General features: G+C 38.3%; 1 protein-coding gene across 1 annotated transcript in view; it reads left to right on the top strand.

Annotated features, from left to right (window-relative positions):
- Positions 1–26354, top strand: part of Fmn2 (formin 2) — a 351969-nt gene that overhangs the window by 234014 nt on the left and 91601 nt on the right. The window contains exons 12-14 of the mRNA XM_036202265.1: positions 739–798; positions 1307–1427; positions 15532–15624. Of these exons, the coding sequence (XP_036058158.1) occupies positions 739–798; positions 1307–1427; positions 15532–15624 (274 nt within the window). The remainder of the gene's footprint in view (positions 1–738; positions 799–1306; positions 1428–15531; positions 15625–26354) is intronic.

Raw genomic sequence — 26354 nt, 5'->3', positions numbered from 1 at the left:
CTCAATCTCAGTTCTTAATATAACAAATTGTAAATTACTTTGGCATTGTAGAAGTTTTCACTTACCTGAAATATTTGTCCATTTCTCTGGTCTACGTGCTAATGAATTTCTGCCAAAATCAAGAATTATTTATTATGGCAGTACCCACTAGATCATTTATATAGAATTACAAGCAATATTTATTTATCTCATTATGGTGATATTTGAAAACCTAACTGCTGGCCTGGAGAGATTAGTCAACATCAAAGATCACTTGTTCTTCCTTTGAGGAGCCAAGTTCTGTTCCCAGCTCTCCCAGGCTCCCAACCCCCTGTAACTCCTGTTCCTGGGAATCCAATGCCCTCTCCTGGTGTCTGGGCACCGGGCACACATGTAGTACACACACATACATGCAGGCAAAACACATACATAAATTTTAAAAGAACAAAAGTATTAAGCAAATTCAAAATAAATACATTAAATAAAAGATAAAATATTGAATTAAATTTCTGATGGCGAGGAATAAAAACAGCAACCTGTTTACCTTTGAGCTTCTCCCTTAAACAGTGATGCTTTCTCTTGTCACTTACACTAAAAGAAAAAAAATCTGTCATCCAGCCCTTTAGAGACAATGACCGAGACTACTCAGAATATTCTCAAGTTTATATGTACATTCCCTGCAATTTAATTTACACTGTAAACTTAATAATACAGAATCATTTTTGAACATGTGTTACTTACTGTGATCTTTCTGCCTAGGACAACAGCAGAAGCCTCTTGTCATATATTGTTTCCTATTATCTTCGAAATTTTGATGAGGTAAGACCAATTTTACATACCACTCCATTTTGATTTTCTTTTTCTTGCATGTACGCATGCGTACAGTGCATACATATGAGTATGTTCGTGCAAGCTTGCAGATCCAGAGGCCAGAGCAAGACTTGTGGCCCCTTCTTCTATGCTCTCCATCTCATTTCCCTGACACAGAGTCTCTCAGTGTCCAGGAAGCTTGCCATTTCAGCTGGGCTCATTAGCTGGCCAGGGAGGTCTCAGATCATCTTATTTCTACCTGACCCTGCAATGCTGAGGTTACAGGCTCATGCCGCCATGATTTACTTCTTTCATGGGTGCCATAGGTTTGAACTCAGGTCCTAGCTGAGGGCAGAGCAAGCACCCTTGCTCACTGAGCCATCCTGATGGCCCATTCTTCCCAGTGGGGTGATTCCGTTGTATTTTTCCAGCTGTTTTGTTGGAGTTGCTGCCACTTCTATGTCTCATGATTTTATCTCTCCCACGGATGAGTTCTAAAATCCTGTCTGTTAATTAGGACGCTGGCAAGGAGCAGTGTGTCTTCCCTCTGGCGGAACCTCAGGAACTCTTCCAGGCCTCACAGATGAAGTTTGAAGATTTCCAGAAAGATCTCAGAAAACTAAAGAAAGACCTGAAAGGTAATGTGTGACCTTGAACTTACTTTTTTTTTTTTTTTTAAATGTATAATGTGAATGAGAGAAGGTAGACTTTTAAGGGGTTTTTAAAATAAGGCAGTTACACAGAAGCTGCATGGAGCCGATCTTTCTATGTATAGCAAAAGAAAAATCTGCCAATGTTTTTATTTTTTGTTGCTTCAAAAAGTTGGGCATTGAAAATTCAGTTATCCAATTATATCTTAGCCTTTTGAGTAACAGTCATTCCATCGGGAACAAGTTCACGTCTTGTTTTTATTTTGTAGCCAAGACTCTTTGGATAGTCTCCATATCATGGTTGGACAAAACCCCTGTCATTGTTGAAAGATAAATAGTTCTTGTCTGCTCTCCTTTGATACACTTGCCCAAAACTCTGTGATTTGTGAACATTTGTAAAAACAAAGCATGTTCCTGTGCATAGTAGATTGAATGGCACATGTGTGTTAACTGTTGTATTGTGAATAACAAAGCTTTACATCATGCAGTTTTGATTCGTAATTATCTGCAATTCCTCAAATATCTTTTTCTAGTAACATATACACACAAAATAACAGTCTTCCAAATTTACTTTTCTAAACAACACCTTTTCCCCCTTTTTGCACCATTTATTGTTATAGTTTTGAGAATCTATTTTAACTTCTTTTTGAATTATATTAAGTTTAATCAGGAGAGCAAATAAGATGACATGGATTTTCTGTAGACGAATTTCTAAACAGTCTTATTAAATAAGAAACACAGAGCCAAATACAGAGGTATAAACCATAGAGATCAAAGCAATAACCACTAACTAAGCTTAGCTTACCACCTTGCCATAGCTTCCCAAGAGAGCTTCTTCCTGTCTAACCTGTGCTTGTATTGCCTTGCTGTTCTGCCTTCTCATTGGCTCTAAGCCCAGCCACATCACTTCCTCATCATTACCTGTCTATATAGACCTCCAGGGCTCTATGGTTGGTACTGGGATTAAAGGCGTGTATTCACCAAGCTTGGCTGTGTCCTTGAACACACAGAGACTCTCCCTGCCATGTGATTGGATTAAGGGTGTATGGCACCACCACCTGACTTCTCTTTATGGCTCAATATGACCTCTGATCTCCAGGCAAACTTTATTTATTAACGTTCAAAAAAACCATCACATTTCAGCACAAATAAAATATCTCCATAATTTTCATTTGCTATTATGTTACCAAATTGGGGGGGGGGGAAGAGCTAGTTACTTCTGCACAGAAATTAAAAAAAAAAAAAAAAAAAGATTTAGTTTTGAAAAGACTCAGTCCCAAAATAGGAGATGCATTTACCCAAGGGGGGGTCTGATCTATCACCAGATTTATGGAGTTGTGTCTGGTCACAGATATATTGAGATAAATTTCAATAAATATAACATTTTTCTTGAAGTTCTTATATATTTGCATGGTACACATTAGGTGTTAGTGAGATGTGGTCAGTACCCCAAACCACAATAACTCCTCTTAAAAGGGCAAAAATACTGTGGCTCCTGTTCGAAGAGCAAAAATATGGTAACTCCTGTTCGAAGGGCTAAAATTCTGTCCCTTAGTTGTCTTCCATTCCAGCTTTATGTCTAGGTACATACTGATTAAGGCCAAGAAAGAGAGCTTTGCCTTATCTGAGTATAACAATTACGTTAAGAACAAGTTTGTTCTTGTGGACAATTATGGCTCCATACATTTAAGTTATTGGGAGGGAGATGTTGGGAGGGGTTCTGGGAAGAATTGCAAAGAGGAGAGTAAGGACTGGATATGTTCAAGATATATAGTATACACACACAAACTTTCCAAAAAATACATTTCTAAAATAGGCTTAAAAATAAATTCATTCTTAAAGTATTACAAAAGGATTCCTATTATAGTGTTCATGACAATTCAAAAATTATGGCTTTGCTTAGTTCGAATTTACACACACGGTGATGTGGTGCCATGGGCATTTCTGGAGAGGCTGGGAACTACTTCATGCTTCCATCAGCAGTTCAGTTCTTGAACATTAGGATTTCATCATTTACAGATGATTATTAAGAGGAATGATATTATTAGTAAATATGAAGTTACACATACAAGCATGCAGACACTTGCATATGAGCACTCAGATACACACCTACACAAACATATACATGTGCACACATAAACATGTACATGCATGCACAGAGATGTACCATCACCACATATATACACCTTCACTTACACAGAGATCTTCACCCATATACTTATGTACATAATTACAGACATGTGACACATCAACACATGGATTTCCTTTAGAACTTATAGGTATTAAATGTATATGGAACAATGAAAATAGCAGAATCTCATTTAGTCTCAGAGCCCGTAGCACAAATGTTAGGTAATAGACTTGAATGATGAGTAGTCAGTGCCTCTTTTCACTATATCTCCTGGGCATTTATTTCCTAGGGCAATGTATTGGCTATAGAAAACTACATATTGGAGGAACATCTTAGCAATATGTACAAAAACATAGGAGATTAAGCAAATGTTTGCAGCCTTGAAGGGGGCATGGTTCACATAGAGGGTTTATGAATGTATTGAAAGACCGGTACCATTGACCAACAATGGTAACACTTTCCTAGCAACTCCCATCTTTGTCTGTGGGCTGTATCAATTTAATGTCATAGAAATGAGAAGTACGTGAGTGAGCCTCCCAAGAACTCCTTAGTTCATGGCAGCCAAAAGGATAGAAGACAGAACATGATTCTGGGGACAAGATATACACTCCCAAATATGTACCCAGAAAATCACTTCCTTCAACGACCTTCAACCTGTCGGTAGCCCGTTCAGCTATGAGCTCATCTGTCATGAAAACATGACTGAGAGCAATACCCTCATGACACGACTGGCTAGAAACTAAGCCTCCAATGCGTGCATCTCTGGGGGACCATGCCGTGTCCGAACTATAACAGGGCAAATAAATACAGACCAAATAAATACAGAAACTGTTGGATGAGAGTTCCAGCTGGACCGTTAGGGTATTTGGCCATCTGATCACCAGAATAACTGATGTAAGTGGATGCAGAGATCCTCGGCCAGGCCCCAGGTGGAGCTCCAGGAGTCCAATTGTCAAGAAAGAGGAGGGTCTATAAGAGTGTGAATTGTTGAGCCCAAGATTGGAAAAGCACAGGGACAAATAGCCAAACTAATGGAAACACATCAATTATGAACCAAAAGCTGTGGAGCCCCCAACTGGATCAGGCCCTCTGGATAACTGAGACAATTGAATAGCTTGAACTCTTTGGGAGGCACCCAGGCAGTGGGACCCAGACCTGTCCTTAGTGCATGAGCTGGCTCTTTGGAACCTTGGGCTTACACAGGGACACTTTGCTCAGCCTGGAAGGAGGGGAGTGGACCTGCCTGTACTGAATCCACCAGGTTTAAATGAATCCCCAGGGGAGTCTTGGCCCTGGAGGAGATGGGAATGGAGGGGAGGGGATGGGGAAAGGAGGGGGCAGGAGCGGGAGGGGGGAGGACAGGGGAACCCATGGCTGATGTGTAAAATTAAAACACAAATATAATAAATAAAAAAAGGAAAAAAAAATACAGAAACTGTAACGTTAAGTTTAATTGGGAAAGGAATTCACAGTATTTTACAGCAGAGGGATTTGTAGTAGTTCTTTGGTTTATTTTACCACAGAGCACCTTTTTTTTTTCTTTCTTTTTTTCCCCACAGAATGTGTGGTGGCTTTTGTGGTCAGTTGAATAATACATCTGAGCACATTTTGAGAAGTACAGGCTTGGTACTGTGTTAAGAACACAAGCATGGCTTGCCTCTAAGCTTACAAGGGAACAAGTTCATAAAACAATATCACTGTTTGCTGTTGCTGCTGCTGCTGCTGTTTGTAAGATCACCTTAGCTCAAGGTGGTGTCAAATTCTGAGAGTTAAAAAATATCCCTTACTTTTCAAATTTTGATTATTTTCATAGAGAAGATGATTTGGGCACAAGGAAAGAAATCTAATCAAAATTTAAGTCCAATTTTTGAGGAATAAAGAATCATCAGAAATACAGTTTTTCATATTAGTGATTCCTCAAGTTACTTCTCTCTTTTAAGAATGGTTTGGGTATAAGTAGACATACATTCATGTAACTAAATTGAGGTCAAACAGGAGGTTATTTTAGATGAAATTATATTGCTTAAAACAATATCTACTTTGATCTGTGTAGCCTTAGAAAAAACTGTTGTTTAGTTTTCTTTTAGACTATATATTTATTTTATGTGTGTAGATCTTTTGCCTGCATGCATGTCTGTGTACCACATAAATGCCCAGTATGCATGGAAGATAGAAGAGAGTATCAGATCCTCTGGAGTTGGAATGACATGGGGTTGTGAGCTACTATGTAGGGGCTGGGAATCAACCCTGGGTCCTCTGGGAAAGCAGCCTGTGCACTAATCTGCTGAATCATCTCTCCAGCCCCCAAAATGATTTATTTTACACAATCAAATTTGAGGATTGCTTTAAGAAGTTCAAATAGCCTGTCTACACTTTTTTTTAAAGAGGGTATTGTTTTAATCAGATATAGAAAAAGGGTTAAGCCATTACAGTACTCTGCAGCCAATATTCAGTAGCTTTTGCTATTCATGAGGTAAAATTGAATTAATAATATGATTCTTTGTTAATGACAAATGTTCTGTCTTCACAAAGTCACTTGTCTACCTTCTAGCCCTCTTGCTTCTGCATACTGTCTTGATTTTTATTTCTGAGGAAACTGAGGAACAATGTATTAGGGCTTAGACATTTTAGGAGAAGGCCTGAAACTCATCTTAGCATTTCTGTAAAGACATCCATTGATTTGGGTCTTTCTTCTAACCTGAAGATTCCCATGCCAGCCTCTCAGGATGAGTCAGGCTTCCTAGCTCAGTGGAATGCCTTTTGTTCAGCCGTTTTGATTTCTTCTGGCTGTTGGTAACTTTTTCTTAATACAGTTTTACTCCAAATGATGACTTGTGTCCCAGTGTCTTTGGCAAATAATGCATTCTCTGGAGAAACTATGTCAAAATCTCAATAAGCCTGGGGTGGCAGAAGTCTTTGAGCTGGCAACCTGGCTCATAGATAGATCCCACTAGTCACAAACAAACTTTATTCATATCACCACAGAACAGCAAAGCCCCCCACGACCCCACCATGAGTGCATTTCAAAAGATAGCCAGCAAGCAAAATCTGACATCTTCTTTCAAAGAACATTCTACTGAAGAAGAAAACTTATTGAACTGTGTTTGTTGTATTACTAAAACATAAATAATTTATCAATCTTGTTTTGAGTGGGGGTGGGGATTAAAGATGTGTACCACCACCACCCAGCTCATTTATCAATCTTCAGAAAAACCAAGGCATATGAAAAATCCAAGCCCTTTGATTTCAGCTTGTAAAGTTCAAATATATAAGCAACCAATTAATTCCTTAGGGCAAAGAGGCAGGGAGGGGTATAAGCAACAGAATTCACTGGGCCTAAGGTAATGGGTCACTAGGGAATACACTGGCCTCTTTCAAAATATTGGTTATGTTTTATTTCTTAAGTTGTAATTGAAAATGTGGGTATTCATTTAATTATTCTTTATATTTATGTACATGTTATATGTGTTACTTTATGTGTAAGACAGGGTTAATAATCTTATTTGAGAAGAAAGAAAACTGGGCAACCATCCAGGAATATGTTTGATTTAGAGTTGAAACTGAATAATCTGGGCTCCACTAATTTAAAATGTGTGATTGTTCAGTCTTTTCTGTTCTTTATGAAGAAATTATGTAACTTGCCAAATTCAAAAGTAAACATAGCTAAGGAACGTAAGAAATTTAATTAAAAGAATAAACTATGTTAAAGAAGAAGATATAATACTCTTCTTGGAGGTAAAAAGATTAATATGAAAGAGAAGAAATTTTGGTTAAACAATTCAAACATATATTATTTAGAAGGAAATAAGAAAAATAAAATTAACTACCAGTGTCAGAAAGCTGTTGAGGTCTTACAGAAACATAATCCATTTTTTTTTATTGCTTTTACTATTTCAGAGTAATCTAAGGAAAACCAAAGCCATACTACTTTAATAGAAGTGATTAAATATAGAGAAGTTAACACATATTGAAAGGTCAAACAGTACAAAAATGACTAAGTAATGTAGGAAGCAGCTATCATCTATAGAACTTTAGAAATCAAGAGAAGTTGAAGTTAGTGTAGAGCACACACCTTTAGAGGGAGTGCCCCATGGGGCTGGACCTAAGCCTCAGAGAGAGGGGATATTTGTGCTGCAGATGATGCCCTGAGGACTTGGGGGAGCAGACCCTGGGGAAATAGGCCTGTAGGTATCAGGACAATGTCATCTCCTAGATGCAACTGAGCACCTGAGAGCTAAGTTTGGGATTCTGGCTGGCAAGTCTCTGCCTGGCTACACACACTTTTGAGGAATGTGTTAATGCTGGTTTGAGTATCTGGAAACATAGTAGACACTGGAATCACCAGTGTCTGATTGTAAAGATGAGCAACTTGTTAGAGGCTAGCCATCAGCCCTTTCCATGCTCCTCTATCCAGCCTATTCCCCTCTTTCACTGTGGAAACTTATCACTTAGATATTTGATAAGGAGGAAAGGTATTTGCAGAATCTTAACACCATTGTCTAAGAGCCAGATATAGAAAGGTGGTTTGGAAGCAGACAAATAGGAAACCAATAATTTTCATAGTTGACATTCATTTAGTTGCTTGTTTTCATTATTTTAACATGATCCTACCTGGTGGCATGGCTTTCAGCTTCAAAGTGGAGGGATCTATAACATTTGGAGACAGGTCAGCCACACTATATCCTTTTTTTGAATATGTTTCCTCATTTGTTTGTGTGTGTGTGTGTGTGTGTTGTGTGTGTAGTATGTGTGTGTGTCTGTTTGTCTGTCTGTGTGCATGGGAATGGGCCTATATATTGTGTATGTGGAGACCATAACATTGTGTATGTGGGGACCAGAGACAACTTTCAGATGTTGATTTTCTCCTTCCATCATGTCTGTTTGGGGAGTTAAACTTAGGTCATTGGACTTGGTGGCAAGCACCTATACCCATCTATAATCATTTATGTTGTCTTCCCATCTTGAAAGCCATCTAGACAGCCTCACCAATGAGGCTGCTTATTTCTAAAATACAGAGAAGGAAATAATCAAGGCAGGATTTATGGGAGTTGCTTAGCAGTATTCAAGATGTCTGCAGTTAGTTGTCACATCTGGTTTGGTTCAGATGACAGATGACAAGTTGTCAACTTGAAGATCCTTGTACTTCTTTACCCTTTCTTAGCTCTTTGCCTCTATACTATACTGAGTGTGTTCTTAGTATCACATAATGTACAACTTGCAACATTCAAAAATGGGGACCTGAGTTTGATTCCCAGAATCCATACAAAAAGCCGGAACTGCTGCTATGTGCATAGAATCGCAACATTGAATACCAGAGAGGGGACTCTTGAGGCTCCTTGGACACACAGCCTAGCCAAACAGATGAGTTCCATGTCAGGTTGAGACACTTTGTCTCTAAAAACAAGATAGATGCTTCCTGAGGAACACATAAGGTTGCCCTGTGGCTTCCACACATGCACACTTATGTGCACATGCACCTGTGTGCACATGAATACACATATATATGAATGCATTCACACCAAGCAATCTTGTGTATGTCTGTTATAGCTTATGGCTTTTGTTCATCCCACAATTTACCAAGAGCACCTGAAATACTTCTGCAGTGTTCCAAAAGCTGGACATTCACACAGGTTAGTGTCACACATAATTTGTGCAAGTAAAATAGGATTTCAGCACACATTAAGACAGTGCCAAAAGCACAGTGCATCTTACACTTTACCTTGTACCATGAAACTCTTGGGCAAAACAGCTGCTGTTTCCATGTTGCAGGTGAGGAAAATAGGGCTAGCAAGACTCAGGAATGAGTCCAAGTCTCCTAGTGGTAAGTAATAAAGGGTAGTTAAAACTCAGTCTGTCTTCCTGAATATTGTGGCATGCTGTTTCTCCTTTGCATATTATAAAAATGCCTTCCATTTATTCATATGAGTTAATAAAACAGTAAAAGTAGCCTAGAGATGCTAGTTACAAATCCATAAATGGCATCCAATCATTTCTCCTATAATTATCTTTTTACTAGACATGCATACATTAGATATCAATACCAGTGCACTAGTAAAACACTTTGAACTCATGAAATAGTTTCCAAGTTTGTTAAAGTTGCTACTGATTTTTGAGATGTTTAATAGACTGAACTTTCCCCAAGTTAAAAGCCATAAGTCGCCTACCAAGTCCTTGACTTTGTTCCATCTCTTTCTGTATCTTCTGCCCACTCCAAATGAGCAATTAGATGATGCCTTGAATTCCAGATAATTAGACTTCCTTCTTCTCTCCTTTGACTCCATGTACATTTCTCCCCATTCTTTTCTGTATTTTTATGTATGTGTCTTTAACCTTGAAGATCATTTTCAAAATGGCTTAGATGTAGCTCTCGCAGGTATATTCCAAAGAGTCTTCCCAGTATATTCTGAAGTTTGTTTCCTCATGAAAGATCACTTACATACTTGCATTCTAACCCTGGCCTAGTTCTGCTAATTTTAACCCATAGATATTTCTTAAATTTCTTCCTTCCTCTCTCTGTGTAATTAAAGTGTGCGTGTGTGTGTGTGTGTGTGTGTGTGTGTGTGTGTGTGTGTGCGTGTGTATTTAATTTTCACTATTGTATTTATAAAAAGGAAGCAGTATGCATCTCACTGCCTGTAAGTCTCTGGAAGTAGAATTTAGAATTTGTTCCCTACTCCTCTCCTCCTCTCTCTCTCTCAATCAATCAATCTCTCTCTCTCTCTCTCTCTCTCTCTCTCTCTCTCTCTCTCTTTCTCTCTCCCATAATGATGTATAGATGAAGCTCTTCTGTGGGAAAGAGAGGCAATTTATTTGGTTCTGGAAGGTTAGAATGTCTAGGGTTTTCCTTCTAATCAACGTGTTTGTTCTCCTTTGTGTATGTTGTAGATATTAATGTAACTTTCTGGAAGCTCAAAGAGAAACAGTAGTTGTAGGCTGTAATTAACATTGATTGAACTTGGAGACTTGAGTCAATTATGGCTGGAATCTCCCAACTCCCTAAAACAGTAACCAAATTTCTCATGATCTAGGTCTGCTTCAGGGAGAGCCAAGAAATGTTGGTGGTTAATCTGACAGCGATAAGGTGGTGTTTCCCCTGCCTCACAGCATGCTGCTCTGTACTTGAAATTGTTGTGTTGGAGTCTATTTTATAATGAAATATCTGAAGTTTTGTTTCTCCTTCCCTCTGGCTATATTTTTCTTTGTTGGGAAGCCTAATGCATACTTCCCAATATCAATCCTTTAACATCACACAAAATCTCTTTGGCTCAGCAAAGTCATTAAATTAAACAAAAGTTAACACAATTGGAATGACACAGTTAAGCCAACAGCCTCCTGACTAATCTTTTAATATTTGGATTTGACTGTAATTAAGTTTTCCAAGAACTCTATCTTTGTCCTGATTTTAATAATGTTTCTAAATGACCCTTCACGTTTGTATTGCAGTGTTTTGTGTTCTTTAAAAATTGCAGTCACATACCAATTTTTAAAATGATAAGTATGAGCCAGAATGATATGTTGTGAAATATGGTATATTTGGCTAAGAATAGAATGGGAGACAATGTTTTAAAGAAATATCTCAATGCCTTGTGTGTTAACTGCCTTAAAATTATTCTTATCTGCACTAAATGTTAGAATATGCATGAGAACAGTACATGCACACCACTTTTTAAATTCTAAGCCATACCATGATGTGTTGTACCAGCAATTCCTTCCTTTTGAACAAACTCTCCACAAATAATAGAATACTTTTTATCTCACAAGGAAGAGCTTTGAGAGCTGGAATTTGGGCTTTGGTATCCTGTGTAGTATTGTGCCATCTACCACTGGAGTGTGTTCAGATTAAAGAAATTCATAATCATGAGTATAGTTGATAACACTTTCCTTTATGTAAAGTTCTTGGTCCTTTATACCTTAAGCAGTGCATACCTAGGGGGACACTCTTGGCCTTAGGCAATAGGAACCATAATCAGAGACAAAGATACACATCTAAACAAATGTGAGGCTCTATTATCGCTAACTGCCATCTTTTCCAGGCTGCCTGACAGATATCTCAGAGCTTAGCTCTTCAGGTTCAACTCCTTCTTAGGAGTCAGATACCTTAGACTGTGGTTCTCAACCTGTGAGTCATATCCTGAATATCAGATATTTACATCACAATTCATAACAGTAGCAAAATTACAGTCATGAAGTAGCAGCACAACAATTTTATGGTTGTAGGTCATCACAACATGATGAACTGTATCAAAGGGCCACAACATTAGGAAGGTTGAGAACAGCTGACTTAAGAGAACAATTTCCATATTTGGTAGTTAAACTAGACTTGAATATTCATTTATTTCATCCAAATCCTTGCTTTTATCCTGTATCATGAACCTTTTTTTGTTTGTTTGTTTGTTTGTTTTTTGAGTCAGGGTTTCTCTCTGTAGCTTTGCACCTTTCCTGGAACTCATTTGGTAGCCCAGGCTGGCCTCGAATTCACAGAGATCTGCCTGTCTCTGCCTCCCGAGTACTGGGATTAAAGGCGTGCGCCACCACCGCCTGGCTATGAACATGTTCTATAAAGAAGGGACATGTGAAGTTGAAAAAAAGATTGGCCCTCTTGTTTTAGAGTGACAATTGACCCCCAAACTGGAAATGTTTAGGTAGGTACAAGGACCAGTAACTGATCATAAGGGCTGAGGATATGTCAGGCAAATATGTAATATGGAGAAATTGAGTAACTATGGCATTTTACAGATTAACAAGAAGTTCACTGTGGCCACAGGATAGAATTAATCATCTAGACATGTGGATTAATTATAATTAATATTCCACCTATGTACATACTAGAGAGATAGAGTGCAGGAAATAAATGGAGAAAGGTGGGTGAGAGCAGAAAACAAGCCTACCTTTGGAGACTAGAACTCCATCACCCATTAAAGACCTGTACTTCTTTTTTGCTTTTAATGGCACAAGTTGTTGTTGTTGTTGTTTTCTGAACACTTGTAATATTTAAAAGCAACCTCCAGGCATATTCCATTGAAGTCTGACTATAGAGAGAAATGTGCTTCATACTTAGATGTCAGTTCTGATGGCTAGAGCAGCTGGATGAGCAAAGGGCTCCTGACCAAGGTGTGAGTGGACCCCACTCAAAACTCCAAGACATTGGCCAAGCATGTTTCATGTGTTTTCTAGATCTCCATTTGTGCTCAATTCTCCTTGTGTACAGGGAATTCTATGACTCAAGGTAAAAGATAGATTAAACAGAGGAAAACATAATTTTGTTTACCTTATACTAAGAAGATAGTTCATAAGAGTGTGGTAAGGTTACTTAGAAATTAAATGAAAAAATTTAAATATAAAGTAATCTAAAGACAAAGTAATACAATATTTTCTTGTATGTGTGTATGCACAATATGTGTGTGTGTGTGTGTGTGTGATATTTATCTGTGTACATTGCATATTTGCATATGTTAATGCTGGTACACACATGTCTTGGCATACTTATGGAGGTCAGAGAATGCCCTGGGTTTGGATTCCCTACCTTCCTGGAAGCACGTCTACATTGTTGGTAGCTGCTGTGGATGTCAGGCCAGCAGGCGCATGAGGTTTGTGGATTCACTGGTTTCTGTTTCCCACCTCACCACAGAAATACCAGGTTCCCAGGTAATTGCTCTTGTACTACGCTTTATGTGGGTTTTGACTCTGGTCATCAGGCTTGTGTGGCAAGGTCTTTACACACCGAGCCAGCTCCCTGGCCCACATTTTTCATTTTCTTATTTGTTAAATGTTCTATTCTGTCACACTTGCTGAGTGAAAACATTCTAAGAATTTGCCACAGTCAGCCCATGATGGCTGGCTCTGCTTTGCTGATAATGAACTCTTCCCCTTCCCCAAAGACAACAGCCCTGTGAAATGAATTTCCGACACTTCCTACTGTCAGGGAACTGTTATGACATTGTACATCTCTGAACACAATAGACTCCATGAATGAAACCAAGGTTATCCTATTTTCTAATGTTATTTTGCTTTGATTTTTGGACAGTGTCTTATGTATGTAGCTCAGGCTGCTCTTAATGTTGTTACATAGCCGAGGATGACTTTGAACTGCTGATCATCCTGTCTCTACCTCCCAAGTGGAATTGTAGGCCACCAAGCCTGTCCTATTCTATTTAGTCAAATCTTCATCCTCCTTGCCTCTCAGACAAGGGAAGAGGCTGGATTATTTTTTTCTTCCATGCTGCCCTAAACCACTATACACTGGTGTGATAGGCTTTAACTCTTCTCATGGAAGAAATGTTAAAGACTGACTGGTTTAGAATAAACAGCTCCCTGTGAATAGAAGCATTTTTATCTTGTTCCTGGCTGTTACAGTATATGGAGCTGAACTCTGCCTGCAGGAAGGCAGTCAAGCGAGGTTTGAGAATGATGAAGAGATTGCTTAACAGTTCAAAGCTGCTTAAAGTCTTTTTAGAATCTTTTCATTTGACCCTGCTAGGAATAATTGGTTGAAATATTAAGGGGTGACACTAATAAATTGGGCCTCATTTTTTTTTCTAAGCAATAGCTGTGTTGCTTTCCTATTCACAGTCTGACTTATATTAGAAGTTCTTGAAAGTATGATATGATCGAGTATGTACTTAGAATCATCTACAGACATTTCAAAGAAGACATGAAGCTGGCTGACATAAACCTATTGTCTCAACTAGTCTAGAGATTATTGGATCTTAAGTTTAAGACTGGCGTGGGCTGCAGAGTGAGTTCAAGGCAGACATGAGCAACGTAGTGAGACCTCCTCTCAAAATAACGACTCAAAAGAGGGCTGTGGGTATATCTCAGTACATGGCTAGCCTATCTTGTACAAGACCCTGGGTTCAAACCTCAGTACAGTAGAACAAACAAACAAACAAAAAGTGTTTGTGTCTTCACGGGGCTGCTATCAATAATAAAATCCAAGGCAGATAGCTACAGCCTCTCTCCTTATCTGACCCATTCCCTTCACCAAGCAGGTTCTGAGTAGTTCTGACAGTGATGCACCCACACACACACACACACACACACAGGCAGGTGACTTCATTGAAATGAAACATGGTTTTATAGGAAGACCCTCAGTTTAAGAGACTAATGGCCAGTTTTCCAGCACGGATCTGGCTGGTATTTATATTCAAGGGTGCAGTTTTCAACTTCAGATCCCTTACTGAGTTAGAGTACTCCTTTCCATAGTGGCAGGCATGTCTTCAGAAACTTCCTTAGAAATGACTCGTATCTCCACCTGGGTCTGTCCTGAGGTATTTATGAGGCTGCAGAATGGAAAGAGAGAACAAACTTTAGTGTCAGCTCAGAACTTTACTTAGGAGTCTGCTCTTTCTTCCTGTGGCCATATTTAAACCTTGACATACTCAGTTGTCTAGGAGTGTCCCCTTTCTTGCCTCACTTGAAACATTTGACTAAATTATAGGTAAAAAGTACCTAGTGCTGGCACAAGTAAGTACCTTGTCACACTGACTGTCCTGCTAAGGTCACCACCTCTTTTTTATGTGTCAGAAATTTTGACAGTAATTAGAGATAGACTTGCATGATAGAACAAGTGTTTACTTATTGCTGTCCTGTCTACTGGGCATTACTGCAACAGCTCACAGCTCTTAACAGGTTCTGGCCCTGGAACTGCACTGAGATAGGCTCTGGTGTCCTAACCATTTTGCACATGAAGGAACTGAAGACCTAAGGTCTAAGTCACTTGTCCAGCAGATCAATTTAGAGGTAGTAGTTCTGGGTACATACTTTCTTAGGAATGTCTGTTTGTTGTTCGTTGATGGGATATATAATATGTATCTGTGAAGACTGTTCCAGTGTGGATACACAACACATGTCAATGAAAGTGGTTGAAGGGTTTTCCAGCACTCGCTCTTATGCTTTCTAAAATGTGCAATGTGCCCTCAACAAAGTGATGCTCTAAAAATGGTCTTGCTCTCTTCATTTCAGCCTGTGAGGTGGAAGCGGGTAAAGTGTACCAGGTCTCCTCTGAAGAGCACATGCAGCCTTTCAAGGAAAACATGGAGCAGTTCATTAGTCAAGGTAAACTGCAGAGATGTTTCATCCCTCCTTAGGCAGAGGTGTAGCAGGCATCTGGTTCAGTGCAAGTTTAAACAAGATTATTGTGGCATTATTTAAAAAAACAACACCCCACCCCCCAATATCCAAACTAACAAGACTTGGGTTATCCCATGGCAGACACAAGAAGCTAACAATTTGCTAACTGTGCTATCCTGGGACTAGTCTTCATTGTTTTTGGAAGGTGTTTTGTGAACTATTAAATAGTAGGTATTCTAAAGATATTATATCTTTGTGCTTTTGTTTTCAAGATTATTTTGTGGCATGTGTTTTTCTCTTTTTAGTTGCTTTTTGCTGATGTTGTTGTTGTTTTCAATGATGCAGATTGAACTGAGGTCCTTGCATGTAGTTAGACAAATGCTCTACCATTGAGCTACATCAATAACCCATTCTCTTACATTTTAACTCTGCTTGTGACCTCAGTACAATCTGGTATTTATTTCCTTTGTCAAAACATTGTACCCAAAGTACAAAGTCCATCGGAGTCTTTAAATCTTCGGGACACCATCTGCTATTTTTATGGGGCGAATTAATACCACTACATAATTAATATTTTTTTCAGAGAGCTTAAAAACTATAAATATTATCTCACTGATGCTCCCTCCATTCTGAAGACAATAAGTGTGATGGAAAAATTCAGAAGATACTAAATAAACTTTTTTTTTTTCCTCACTGTTTGAAGTCATTGAAACTTACTATTATATCAAAGCATTTACTACTCAAAACATTTCAGCCTTGGAATGCACCATCTCTTCTGAAGATCAGATTTATATCATGCCATGCTCTGGGAAAGATTTTGCTTCTTGAGGAATTCTCCTAGAGGCAAACGTGGCATGAGAGAGAGGCCAAATAACACTGTGAAGACTGGGTCTGTTTTCTCTGTAGTTGACTATGGCTTTCAAAGTTTGGTCAAATGTCACTGGTGATGATTTATAAGGAATGGGTCATGCCACAATTTAATCAACATAAGTACCACTTCCTTTAGATGGAAAAATACTACTCCTAAGGTAATCATGGAGATTGAAAGAGAACACTGTTGAGATTTATGAATCAAAGTGATTATCATTCTCAGATTCTATATGAATGAAGGCAGAAATCTCTCTCATTCCTAAAGCATTCTTCCACCAAAATCATAGCCTTGTGGTTTGACATCAGAGAACCATTCCCTTAGTGTTTTTTCCACCTGGTAGAATTTTGAGATTATCAATGTGTCACTTACAAAAGATGATATATGATTGTGCAAGATTATATAGGTAAAAGTATCCAGTAATCCTTTATGGCTTATCCTGGCTATCCTTGACCTCACTCTGTAGAGCAGGTTGGCCTTGAAGTCAGAGATCCACCAGCCTCTGCCCTCCCACATGCTGGGACTAAAAGCATGCACCACCCCCACCCAAGAAGTAGGAAGTTCTTAATACAGGGTTTATCTAAGACAAAGGCAGGCATTTTGACAGATTTCATATGTAAAATGTAAGCAAGAGCACACATTTTATTTACATTTATTACATACATTTGTTACACCTAGTATATCTCTGTTATAAATTATGCCCAATTTATTGTATCTAATGTTATCACATTTTATATGATTTATTATCTAATATTGTTAATTTGTATTTTATAGACCAAAATTGAGATTATGTTTTTAATGAGTGAACCTTCCTTAGTCATTAAAAATCATGAATAAAAACCAAGTACAAGCCAGTGGAAATTTAGGAATTAGGTTTCCAAAACACAGAGGGTTTGGTAAACATCTATGATACAAGGCATAGAGAGAGGCCTGTAGGATTTGTTTAGTAGTTTACACATGGGGAAAGACAGAATTTCCCAGTCATGCTAAGTAGATAATTATCTCTCTACATTTTATTGACAATTCAAGAAGATCTTTTAATTTGTTTCTTATGAAGCCAAGTTATTAGAAGTTGTACACTTCTGTGTTAAATAAATGCAGTTTTATAATGATAATAAAATATTTAGACCATGGCAGGCATCACCTTTTGTCATTAGGTTAAACAGGATAAGCCTTTCTTTGTTTTTTCTTGTGGTGTTTTATATTGTCTTTTTATTATCTCTGGTCCAGTCCAAATGTTATATGATTATTTGTTCATTATTAAAAAAAAATTAAGGGATCAGAGGATATTGTTCAGTGGGTGAGTACATGCTAAATATGTTTGAGCCTCTGAGTTCAATCCCCAGCCACAAAAATTCAATGTGTCTGGCATTCTTTCAGCTATTTATTGTAGTAGTGAATGTGAAAGGTATGTGGCTAAGTGGTTCCTACATTCCACATTGTCATAAAGACAAATGGTAACATAGACAACAATGAAAATGCTTTGGGAAAACTCACATTGATCAAATGTGTCAAAAATGTAAAAAATGAATGATCATCTTTATTCATTCAGGCTCTTGAGCCTGTATTTAGTGACACATAGTAAGAATGATGGATGTCAAGATATTTCTCTTAAGATAATTTTTTATAAGGCAGAATTTGGGGTCTCTTTATTTCTTCTAGGTATCAAGGCCAAATTCTAAAATCAAAGTTATAACTATATAAAATGCTACCTTGCTAGCATATGCCATATCTTTGCTTATACTTAGGCTTTTATCAATAATAACATAGCTTTGTCATTCCAGCCCTTGCCTAGGTTAACCACAGGAGAATATTCATATTTTATATATCCAGAGTCTGTTTAAATGTGGCTAATTCTCTAATGTAAAAATCTCTTGAACAGTTCAAAAGACAGACCATGTCTAATGCTGGCCAAGCGTTCTATTGCATTAGCTCTACAGTCTAACAGAAACAGCTCTTATCCTTATAATCCAGCTATTGTGTGGTCTGTGGATCACATTCTAACAATCTTTGTGGATTTCATCTCATCCCAAAACCCACTTATCCATCCAGTTTTTCCCTCCCTGCCTTCCTACTTGAAACTCAAGCCAAAATTTCATGGTCTCCATTTCAACATCTCTTTCTTGGAAATGTCTCTCATGTCTACTCTCAAATAGGCAGCTGGAGAGGGCTGGTGTCTGCTGCTTCAAGGCATTCATGGTTTGTGAAGGTGCTAGTTCTTCTGTGATCAGGAACATTGAGTGTAGATTCACCCTAATCATCTTCTGACCTCTGCCCAGCTTTGGATTCATTACAACACTTACTCTCTACCACTGCATTTCTTGTTCCTTTCTTAAAATTAGAAGTGCCACTGACAGCAGCTTTGCTTCGCATCTCCTGTGTTCCTAGAGAATGGTCCCAGCCCAGCTACATGTCTTGCTCACCAACCCTGAGTCCAACAATCTTCCTCCAGACCAGTTTTGTTGTTGTTGTTTTATGTTTCTTCTGTAGTAGTGAATGGGAATGTGAGATAGTCCTTACGAGGTATCTAGTATCTCCTTAAATTCATGCCCTCAAACTCTTGAAATCGGTTTCTATGGGTCAATGTTGTAAGGTTTCCTTTGCAAACTTAGGTTTCTAGACTTCTGAAACTGTTCATCTCATCTCCTCTTAAGCCTGCACGGACTTCCTTCCTAGCACTTGACTCTAGCATTCTAGCCACCTCGATTTGGAATTCCCACACATAATTAGGGCCACAGTGGCAGCCCATCTGAATTCATGTTCTGCTTTCCTCCCACTACAGTCAAAGGGAAACCCTGTCGCATTCAAGGCAGATCCTTCCACATGAGATGTAGATCAAATACCCCTTCTCTAAGTCAAGGAATCTATTGTCTTACAGAGCAGAATACTCTAAGAAGGACCCCAAAAATATACCTATGTAGACTATAGATCTTTTTAGTCACTATGATGTCTTATTATTAGAGGAATGATAAGTGGATTGGAGAATTGAAGACAAAGAAGGGGAAATGCAAAAGAGAAGGGGTGGGACTCAGGAGCAAATCAGAATTCACATCATATGGAAGGGAGCAATGAATGATAAGGCTGAGAAAGCTTCAGGGATCCAACTTTGTGAAGGCAGATTGGTCTTTGAAAAAGGATGCTCCTGATACAACTGTCATGGTACATGATAAGAGAAATGAGGAACTGTGTACTGATGAAGTGATGGTGTTGGAGACAGAATAGAATTGTCTGGATATCATAAGAGAGAAGCACATGGACAAAGATGATAGATATGTACCAAGAGTTCAGACTTAAGAGACAAAGTATCATTGATCAATGACACAGAGGAGATAAATTCACTTTGAATGCCACTCATCCAAAGTGTATAGGACAAGAAGTGTTCCAGTTTTTCCATTTGTTAGAATTTGAAATATTGGTGTTGATTTTTTTCAAGTTTCAGATTTTAAAAGGCTATACTCTGAAATGATCCCAAAATCTGACTTTTTGAGCAATGATATCAGATATTGTAATGTTTGGACTTGCACATCTTTAGGGATTGGTCCTCAGTGGGGGTAGGGAAAAATTTGAGTGGATGTGGATACCTATATGTAAGTAAACAAGTGTGCATACCCAGAGGGCGTGTGGATATGCGTTGGATTCAGCATAGAGTTCTGCAATTGAAATTTAGGCATCATTAGCAAGGAGATTATTGAGTAGTTTTGATCACCCGGGACAAGAACAAAACAGATCCATGAATAGTATTCTAAGATAATGGGCAGAGGAAAGGAAACTCCCATAGGTGTTAGTCTTCAGACAGGAAAGAAAAATAACAAGCTCTCTTGCAACTGAAGCCTGAGTTGGGAAGAATTTCAAGAAGTGAACGATTCTTTGTCCACATGCAATTGTATTGACTGACATATAGGACTGTAAGTAGGAAGTTCTACCAAGGTCACTGGATGGACCATATTTTTTGGATTCATATGAGCCGAAAGCAAATTTGTAAGCTTTAACATTTAAAACAAGTGGGGAAGCAGAATGGAATTGCTATGCAACAATTTCAGATAGTACCATGGGACAGCTCTAATGATACACGTTAATTGTTTGACTCAACTACTTAATCAAAGTTAAGATAATTTATATTGTCTGAATTTTATGTCATCTTTGATGGCTTTGTTTTGGGCACATATGATTAAGAAAATTAATTCTTAATACCTATATATCTGATCAGGATTTATTTGTTAGTTTTTTTTTTTTTCTCTTTTTTTCTGAGACAGGGTTTCTCTGTGTAGCTTTGCACCTTTCCTGGAACTCCCTTGGTAGACCAGGCTGGCCTCGACTCACAGAAATCCGCCTGGCTCTGCCTCCCGAGTGCTGGGATTAAAGGCATGAGCCACCACCGCCCGGCTATTTGTTAGTTTTTAAACATTCCTTTTATGAATTTAGTTTTTTGTTATAGCATAAAAATGTAAGATAATTGAGTTTGCTGAGAAATTTTACAATTTCGTATTTCCTCAGAACTCAACACACTCTTCCTTCTTCTCACCATCCAACCTTCTTGATTTCTGAATCTAAGCTATACTTTGGACAAACTGTCCACAAAACAACCCCTGCAATATTGCCCAGCTATGGTGGATCTCAGATGTATTAGGTTGCCTGGATGTACATATATTATCTGGAAATCAAATCAGAGCTTGGTTTCCTTTTGTTGGCCTTCACTGGTTTTTACTCATATTTTGATTCATGTGTACTTTAAAATTTAATAAAGTGGGTGTAGGGTTCTCTTCATGCTAGTAAATGAAGTCTCTACTGTCCTTTCATAAATAAAAAAAAAATAGCAAATGGGATTTTTCACAAACTGCCCGTATCTCCTGTGTTTCACAAATACTTCTCCCCTTAACCTAAGCATAGCGAATTGAAGCTGAACAATTCCTGTGAGTTGAATCAAGATGAAAACGCATAAATCTGTAGTCACATGCTTATAATTAGAAGGGTGTTGAAACCACAAGTCTTAAATATACAATCCTTGGTATTGGTAATACTATACATGAGAATGAAGAGATGCTGAAAGCAGGGTTATTAACTGTGCCAGGTCCCGGGCAGTCCACCAGCACTGAGGCTTTTCTATCAGAAATGTTACTTACTGTCTACCATATAAGCAGGGCTCCACAGTCAGAAAGAGTTTAATGGGGTTGCTTTTATTTCTTTTCTTCCTTTTTGCTTTTAAGCATCAGATGGGAATTCTTTTCAGTAATGAAAAATAAATGGATGTTTAAAATAATCTATTATTGACCATTTGAAAAGAAAGCATAATGTCTTTTAATCTGTTAGTTTTTAATTAGTATGACAATAATTAATCATTGGGCCTTAATAATTTTTTATGCTAAATACTTTATTTTAAGTTTCCTTAGAGTAGTCTGAGCAGGCATGATGGTCTCCATTTGATAATACTGAAATGAAAATTTAGAGAGCTTCATTATTATTACTTTGGGTTTTGTTGTTCGTTTTTTTCAGACAGTGTCTCACTTTAGTCTAGGCTGGCCTGAAGCTCACGGTACAGTCCAAGATGACCCTGAACTTCCAATAATCCTCCTGCTTCAACCTCCTCACTACTGGGATTACAGAGCTGAGCCACCATGCCTGATTCAGAAAACTTGCTGACTTCTGAAATCACACAATAATTAGATGGTGGACTATCGCTATAATTAATGAGGCAATTCCATGTAATTTATCTACTAATCAAAAGAAATTTATTTCTGGGGTAACTTATAGCCAGTAAGGTGTCGGTTTCAGGATCTGGGAGAGATGAGGTGCAATCCAGCAGAGAAATCTGGCTTGGTCTACAATCCAGCCTCTAGGACCACAAGAGATCAAGGATAGTGAGAGCCAAGCTTGTATGCACGTTGGGTCTTAAGGGGGCTCCTCTTAGCCACACCCCAGGGGTCATCTTGGACTGTACTGTGAGCTTCAAGCCAGCCTAGACTAGAGTATTTGGGTAGGATAGTTACACTCAGAAGCTCACCATTAGCAGAGCTAAAAAGGAGGTAATGCTTTGCTAATAGTGAAATGCATGCAGATAGACAAAGCTATTCCCCATAATATATCAACACATGATTTTTCCATTTTATATTTCCATGTGCCTTTCTGAAAATTCTCAGCATACAGAAGCACAAATTGGAGGCAACTCTTATAAAAAGCATAGCTTGTGTCTCCACTTCTCTCTGAGGGTTATATTTCCAACAGCCTCAATCACTCCTCCTGCCACTCTGGATGAGAATTAATCAGAGTCAAGGAGGACCGAGAAGGAATTCATTCTATCTGAGAGCCTATCACAAGTGCCTCCTGCCTCTTTCTCTTTGGGTGTTCCTTCCAACAAGTCATAGTACACATCTCTCACATCTCTGCAGTGTGTTCCAAGCTGTAACTTTAGCATCTGACACATAACAAAGAGCCAATAGGACCTCTTTCTCATGGAGGAATGGCTGCCTTCCCAATGCCAGCTCCTAAGTTCTTCTGCCCTACCCATGTTCCTTAGAGTTATGTGAATGGTGTGTCCACTTCAGTGATTTTCCAAGAGGGAAAACTTTTCCTGTCCTTCATTTCACAGTAAATGGGTGGTGCAACTTTTAAATAAACATGCATCCAGTGTCAAAGTCAGGTATATCATGAGATGCAAAGCTATTATCATCCTCTATTCACAATTAGACATGCATTGTACTTATTGTTTCAAATTTTGCCAACACTTGTTTCTTAGCTTCATTTTTTTTCAAAATCCTAGTATGTCTTATAAAATGATGTTCTCTTCATATGTGTTTGATATGTTTACAGTGGCTGTCTCTTTGATGATATGGCTTTCTGAACCTTTTAGAAAGGTTTTATAAACTTTCTATTGATATGCCTTTCATTTTACTATCATGATATTGGGAAATCTTTGTGTAATTAGGGTATAAACTTGACCAGTGATGTTTTTGCAAATACTTCTGCATTGAAGTTTGTCCTGCCCTATTTCTGATGATTACTGGTAAATGACATTGTTGGATTCTTTGTTGGGACATGTACTAACCTGTTCCTTGATAATATGTAATTTTGCCTTTAAAAATGTTCTACCTGGGGACTGGGGAGATAGTTCAGTAGGTAAAGTACTTCCTTGGCTATCATGAGAAGTTGAATTTGAAACTCGAGGACTGACACAAAAATTAGGGTGTGAATATGGAACCCCAATACTGGGAGCCAGTACAGACTGGAAGATCCATAGAGCTTATTGGCTTTCCAGTCTAGCCAGTCTGCAAACTCTAGGTTCATTGAGAGACCATGTGTCAAAAAATAATGTGGTGATGATATTGAAGTAGTCACCAGACATCAACCTAGCTTCATGCATGCCTATCCAGGCAAATGTACTTACAAACACATGCATGCAAAACACACACACACACACACAGAGAGAGAGAGAGAGAGAGAGAGAGAGAGAGAGAGAGAGAGAGAGAGAGAGAGAGAGAGAGGGAGGGAGGGAGGAGAGAGTGTTATTACACATTTGGGCAGATATAGGCTCTTATTTTTATAGTTTTGCTTTCATGTTTTAATCTGTCAATTTATCTAATTTTTTTTTTTCATCTGTCGTCTGTGATACAAATCTGGCTTTTTGTCCTATGATGTTAGTTGTTTGGTACCACATGAGGTACATGCCATCTTTCCTCTCTGAATAAGCAGTTTCCTCTCTTTCATGCATGCTGTTCGCATGGCTTTCTCTACACTATCAGGGTTTTCGCCATCTTTTTTTTCTCACGTCAAGCTTGTTGCTGCTTTATTTGCTGTAGTCTCCATGAGATCAGGAAATGAGGAAAGGCTTAACATGAATGGTCTATCTTAGTAATTTAGCTCTCTGCAAAATTTTAGAATCACAATGTCAAGTCCCTTACTAGGATTTGGACATAGTTATATAAATATCTATATAGATCATTCTGGGGAGAACCGACATCTTTATAGTATCCATGCTTTCATCCTGTGAACACAGAGCAGAGTGCATATGTTTAAGACTCTAAACACATGAACATGTGTTCATGTCTGTCTAAAAGGTGTTAGCATCTTGTTAAGGTCTTGACTTTTTGGTAGATGGATTCCTAGGGACCTTATTTGGGACTGTATTTTATCAATTATATTTATGATATTTGAATGTACATAGTATTCAAAAAACTATTCTGTTTCTGTTATTTATTATAGACTACAAACTTACTGAACTTTCTTAGTAATGTACCAGTTAGTGATTGTTTTTAAAGGGTTTCCTTCATGAATGCTGCTGAAAATAATGACACTTTATTTTCTGCCATTTCCTTTCCTTTTCTTCTATTTCTTTTTTTACAGCAATATTGTATTGGCTGCTATGTTCAGTCTAATACAGAAATAAACACAGGAAATATCCTTTGCAAAGATGCATAATTAGAGGGGTAGAACTATTTTGGCCTTATTTGCAAACTCTTTATCCTAAACTAATTAAAGGTTTTATTTTTATTTAATTTAATTTTCCCATTCTTCTGCTTCAAATATTATATTTTGTTTCTTTGTGCTTGTGTGTGTATGTGTGTGTGTGTTCAAGTACATGATTCTATGCAAATGTAGGTATATTTGAGAGCAGAGGTCATTGATATGTGTCTTCCTCAATAGATTCCCACCTTTTTTTATGACAGGGTCTGTGGTGATATTTCATTTGTGCTCTAACAAATAAAGCTTGCCTGGAGATCAGAGTGCACAGCTAGCCATAGAGGCCAGGCAGTGGTGGCAAATGCCTTTATTCCCAGAACGTGGGGGGAGGAAACAGGAAGTGATATGGCTGGGTGGAGAGAGGAAGTGAGAAGTTGGAGTGGAGACAGGAGCTTGCCCCTTTTCAGTCTGAGGATTCCTAGAGGAGGCTAGATGCTCTGCTTCTCTGGTCTTTCAGCTTCTACCCTGATATCTGACTCTGGGTTTGTATTATTAAGACCAATTAGGAATTGTGCTACAAGGGTGTCTCACAAAACTAGCACTGATTGATCTCTGTTCACTATTCCTATCTCCACACTACCTGTACACTGGGATTATAGGCACACTCCACTCCACACATCCCTTCCAAAAGCTGGGATGGTCCATCCTCAGTTCCTTGTGTGTGTACAGCATTCACTTCACTGAGTATCCTGCCTGCCCCCTTGTGTCTTTGCCTTTTAATGTATATCTTTGGTATTTTAACACAATTATTTTGTTGTATTTTGTTACATTATGATGTTTGAATGTATTTGCAGTGGAACAATTACTGTAGTCAGGCCAATTAGCGTATCTGTTATTTCATAGTTATCTTTCTATGCATGTATGGTACACAAATCTAAAATTCACTCTGTCCTAGCAGGTTTCCAATGTATCACATGATATTTCTTATCCTCCTTAGAGCATATGTTAATTATCTGGGCTTAATCATCCTTTGTAACTCCAGCTTTGGACCATTTGACTCCCATCTCCCTACACTATTTGCCCTTTCTGGTCCTCTGTCTCAGTGTATTTGAGGGCTTCAGGGAGGTTGGCTTTGCTTTTTTTAGATTCCACATGTTTGTGACATCATACAATATTTTTCTTTCTGTTAACACAATTCTTTAACAAAGTCTGATGTTGCTATTTTTGCTTCCCTTTAAGCAATACAAATCTGCAGACTCTTACTGTTAATCTGACCTATTTATATGTCACTCTTTTGCAGGGTTTTAGCCTTATTCTATGCTTCCTAAAATAGAGAATTATTGTTTCAACAATTCAGTTTGGGGTTTCAGTTTAACAGTCATATTTTCCTCACTGAACATTTCTTCATCTTTCATATAACTTCTGAGGTTATTTTTCTCCTGTCAGATGTCTGTCC

The sequence above is a fragment of the Onychomys torridus genome, chromosome 11 (assembly GCF_903995425.1).
Source record: "Onychomys torridus chromosome 11, mOncTor1.1, whole genome shotgun sequence".
NCBI classification, from domain to species: domain Eukaryota; kingdom Metazoa; phylum Chordata; class Mammalia; order Rodentia; family Cricetidae; genus Onychomys; species Onychomys torridus.
Note: the sequence above shows the minus strand (reverse complement) of the source record. Positions and strands in the feature narration are given on the sequence as shown.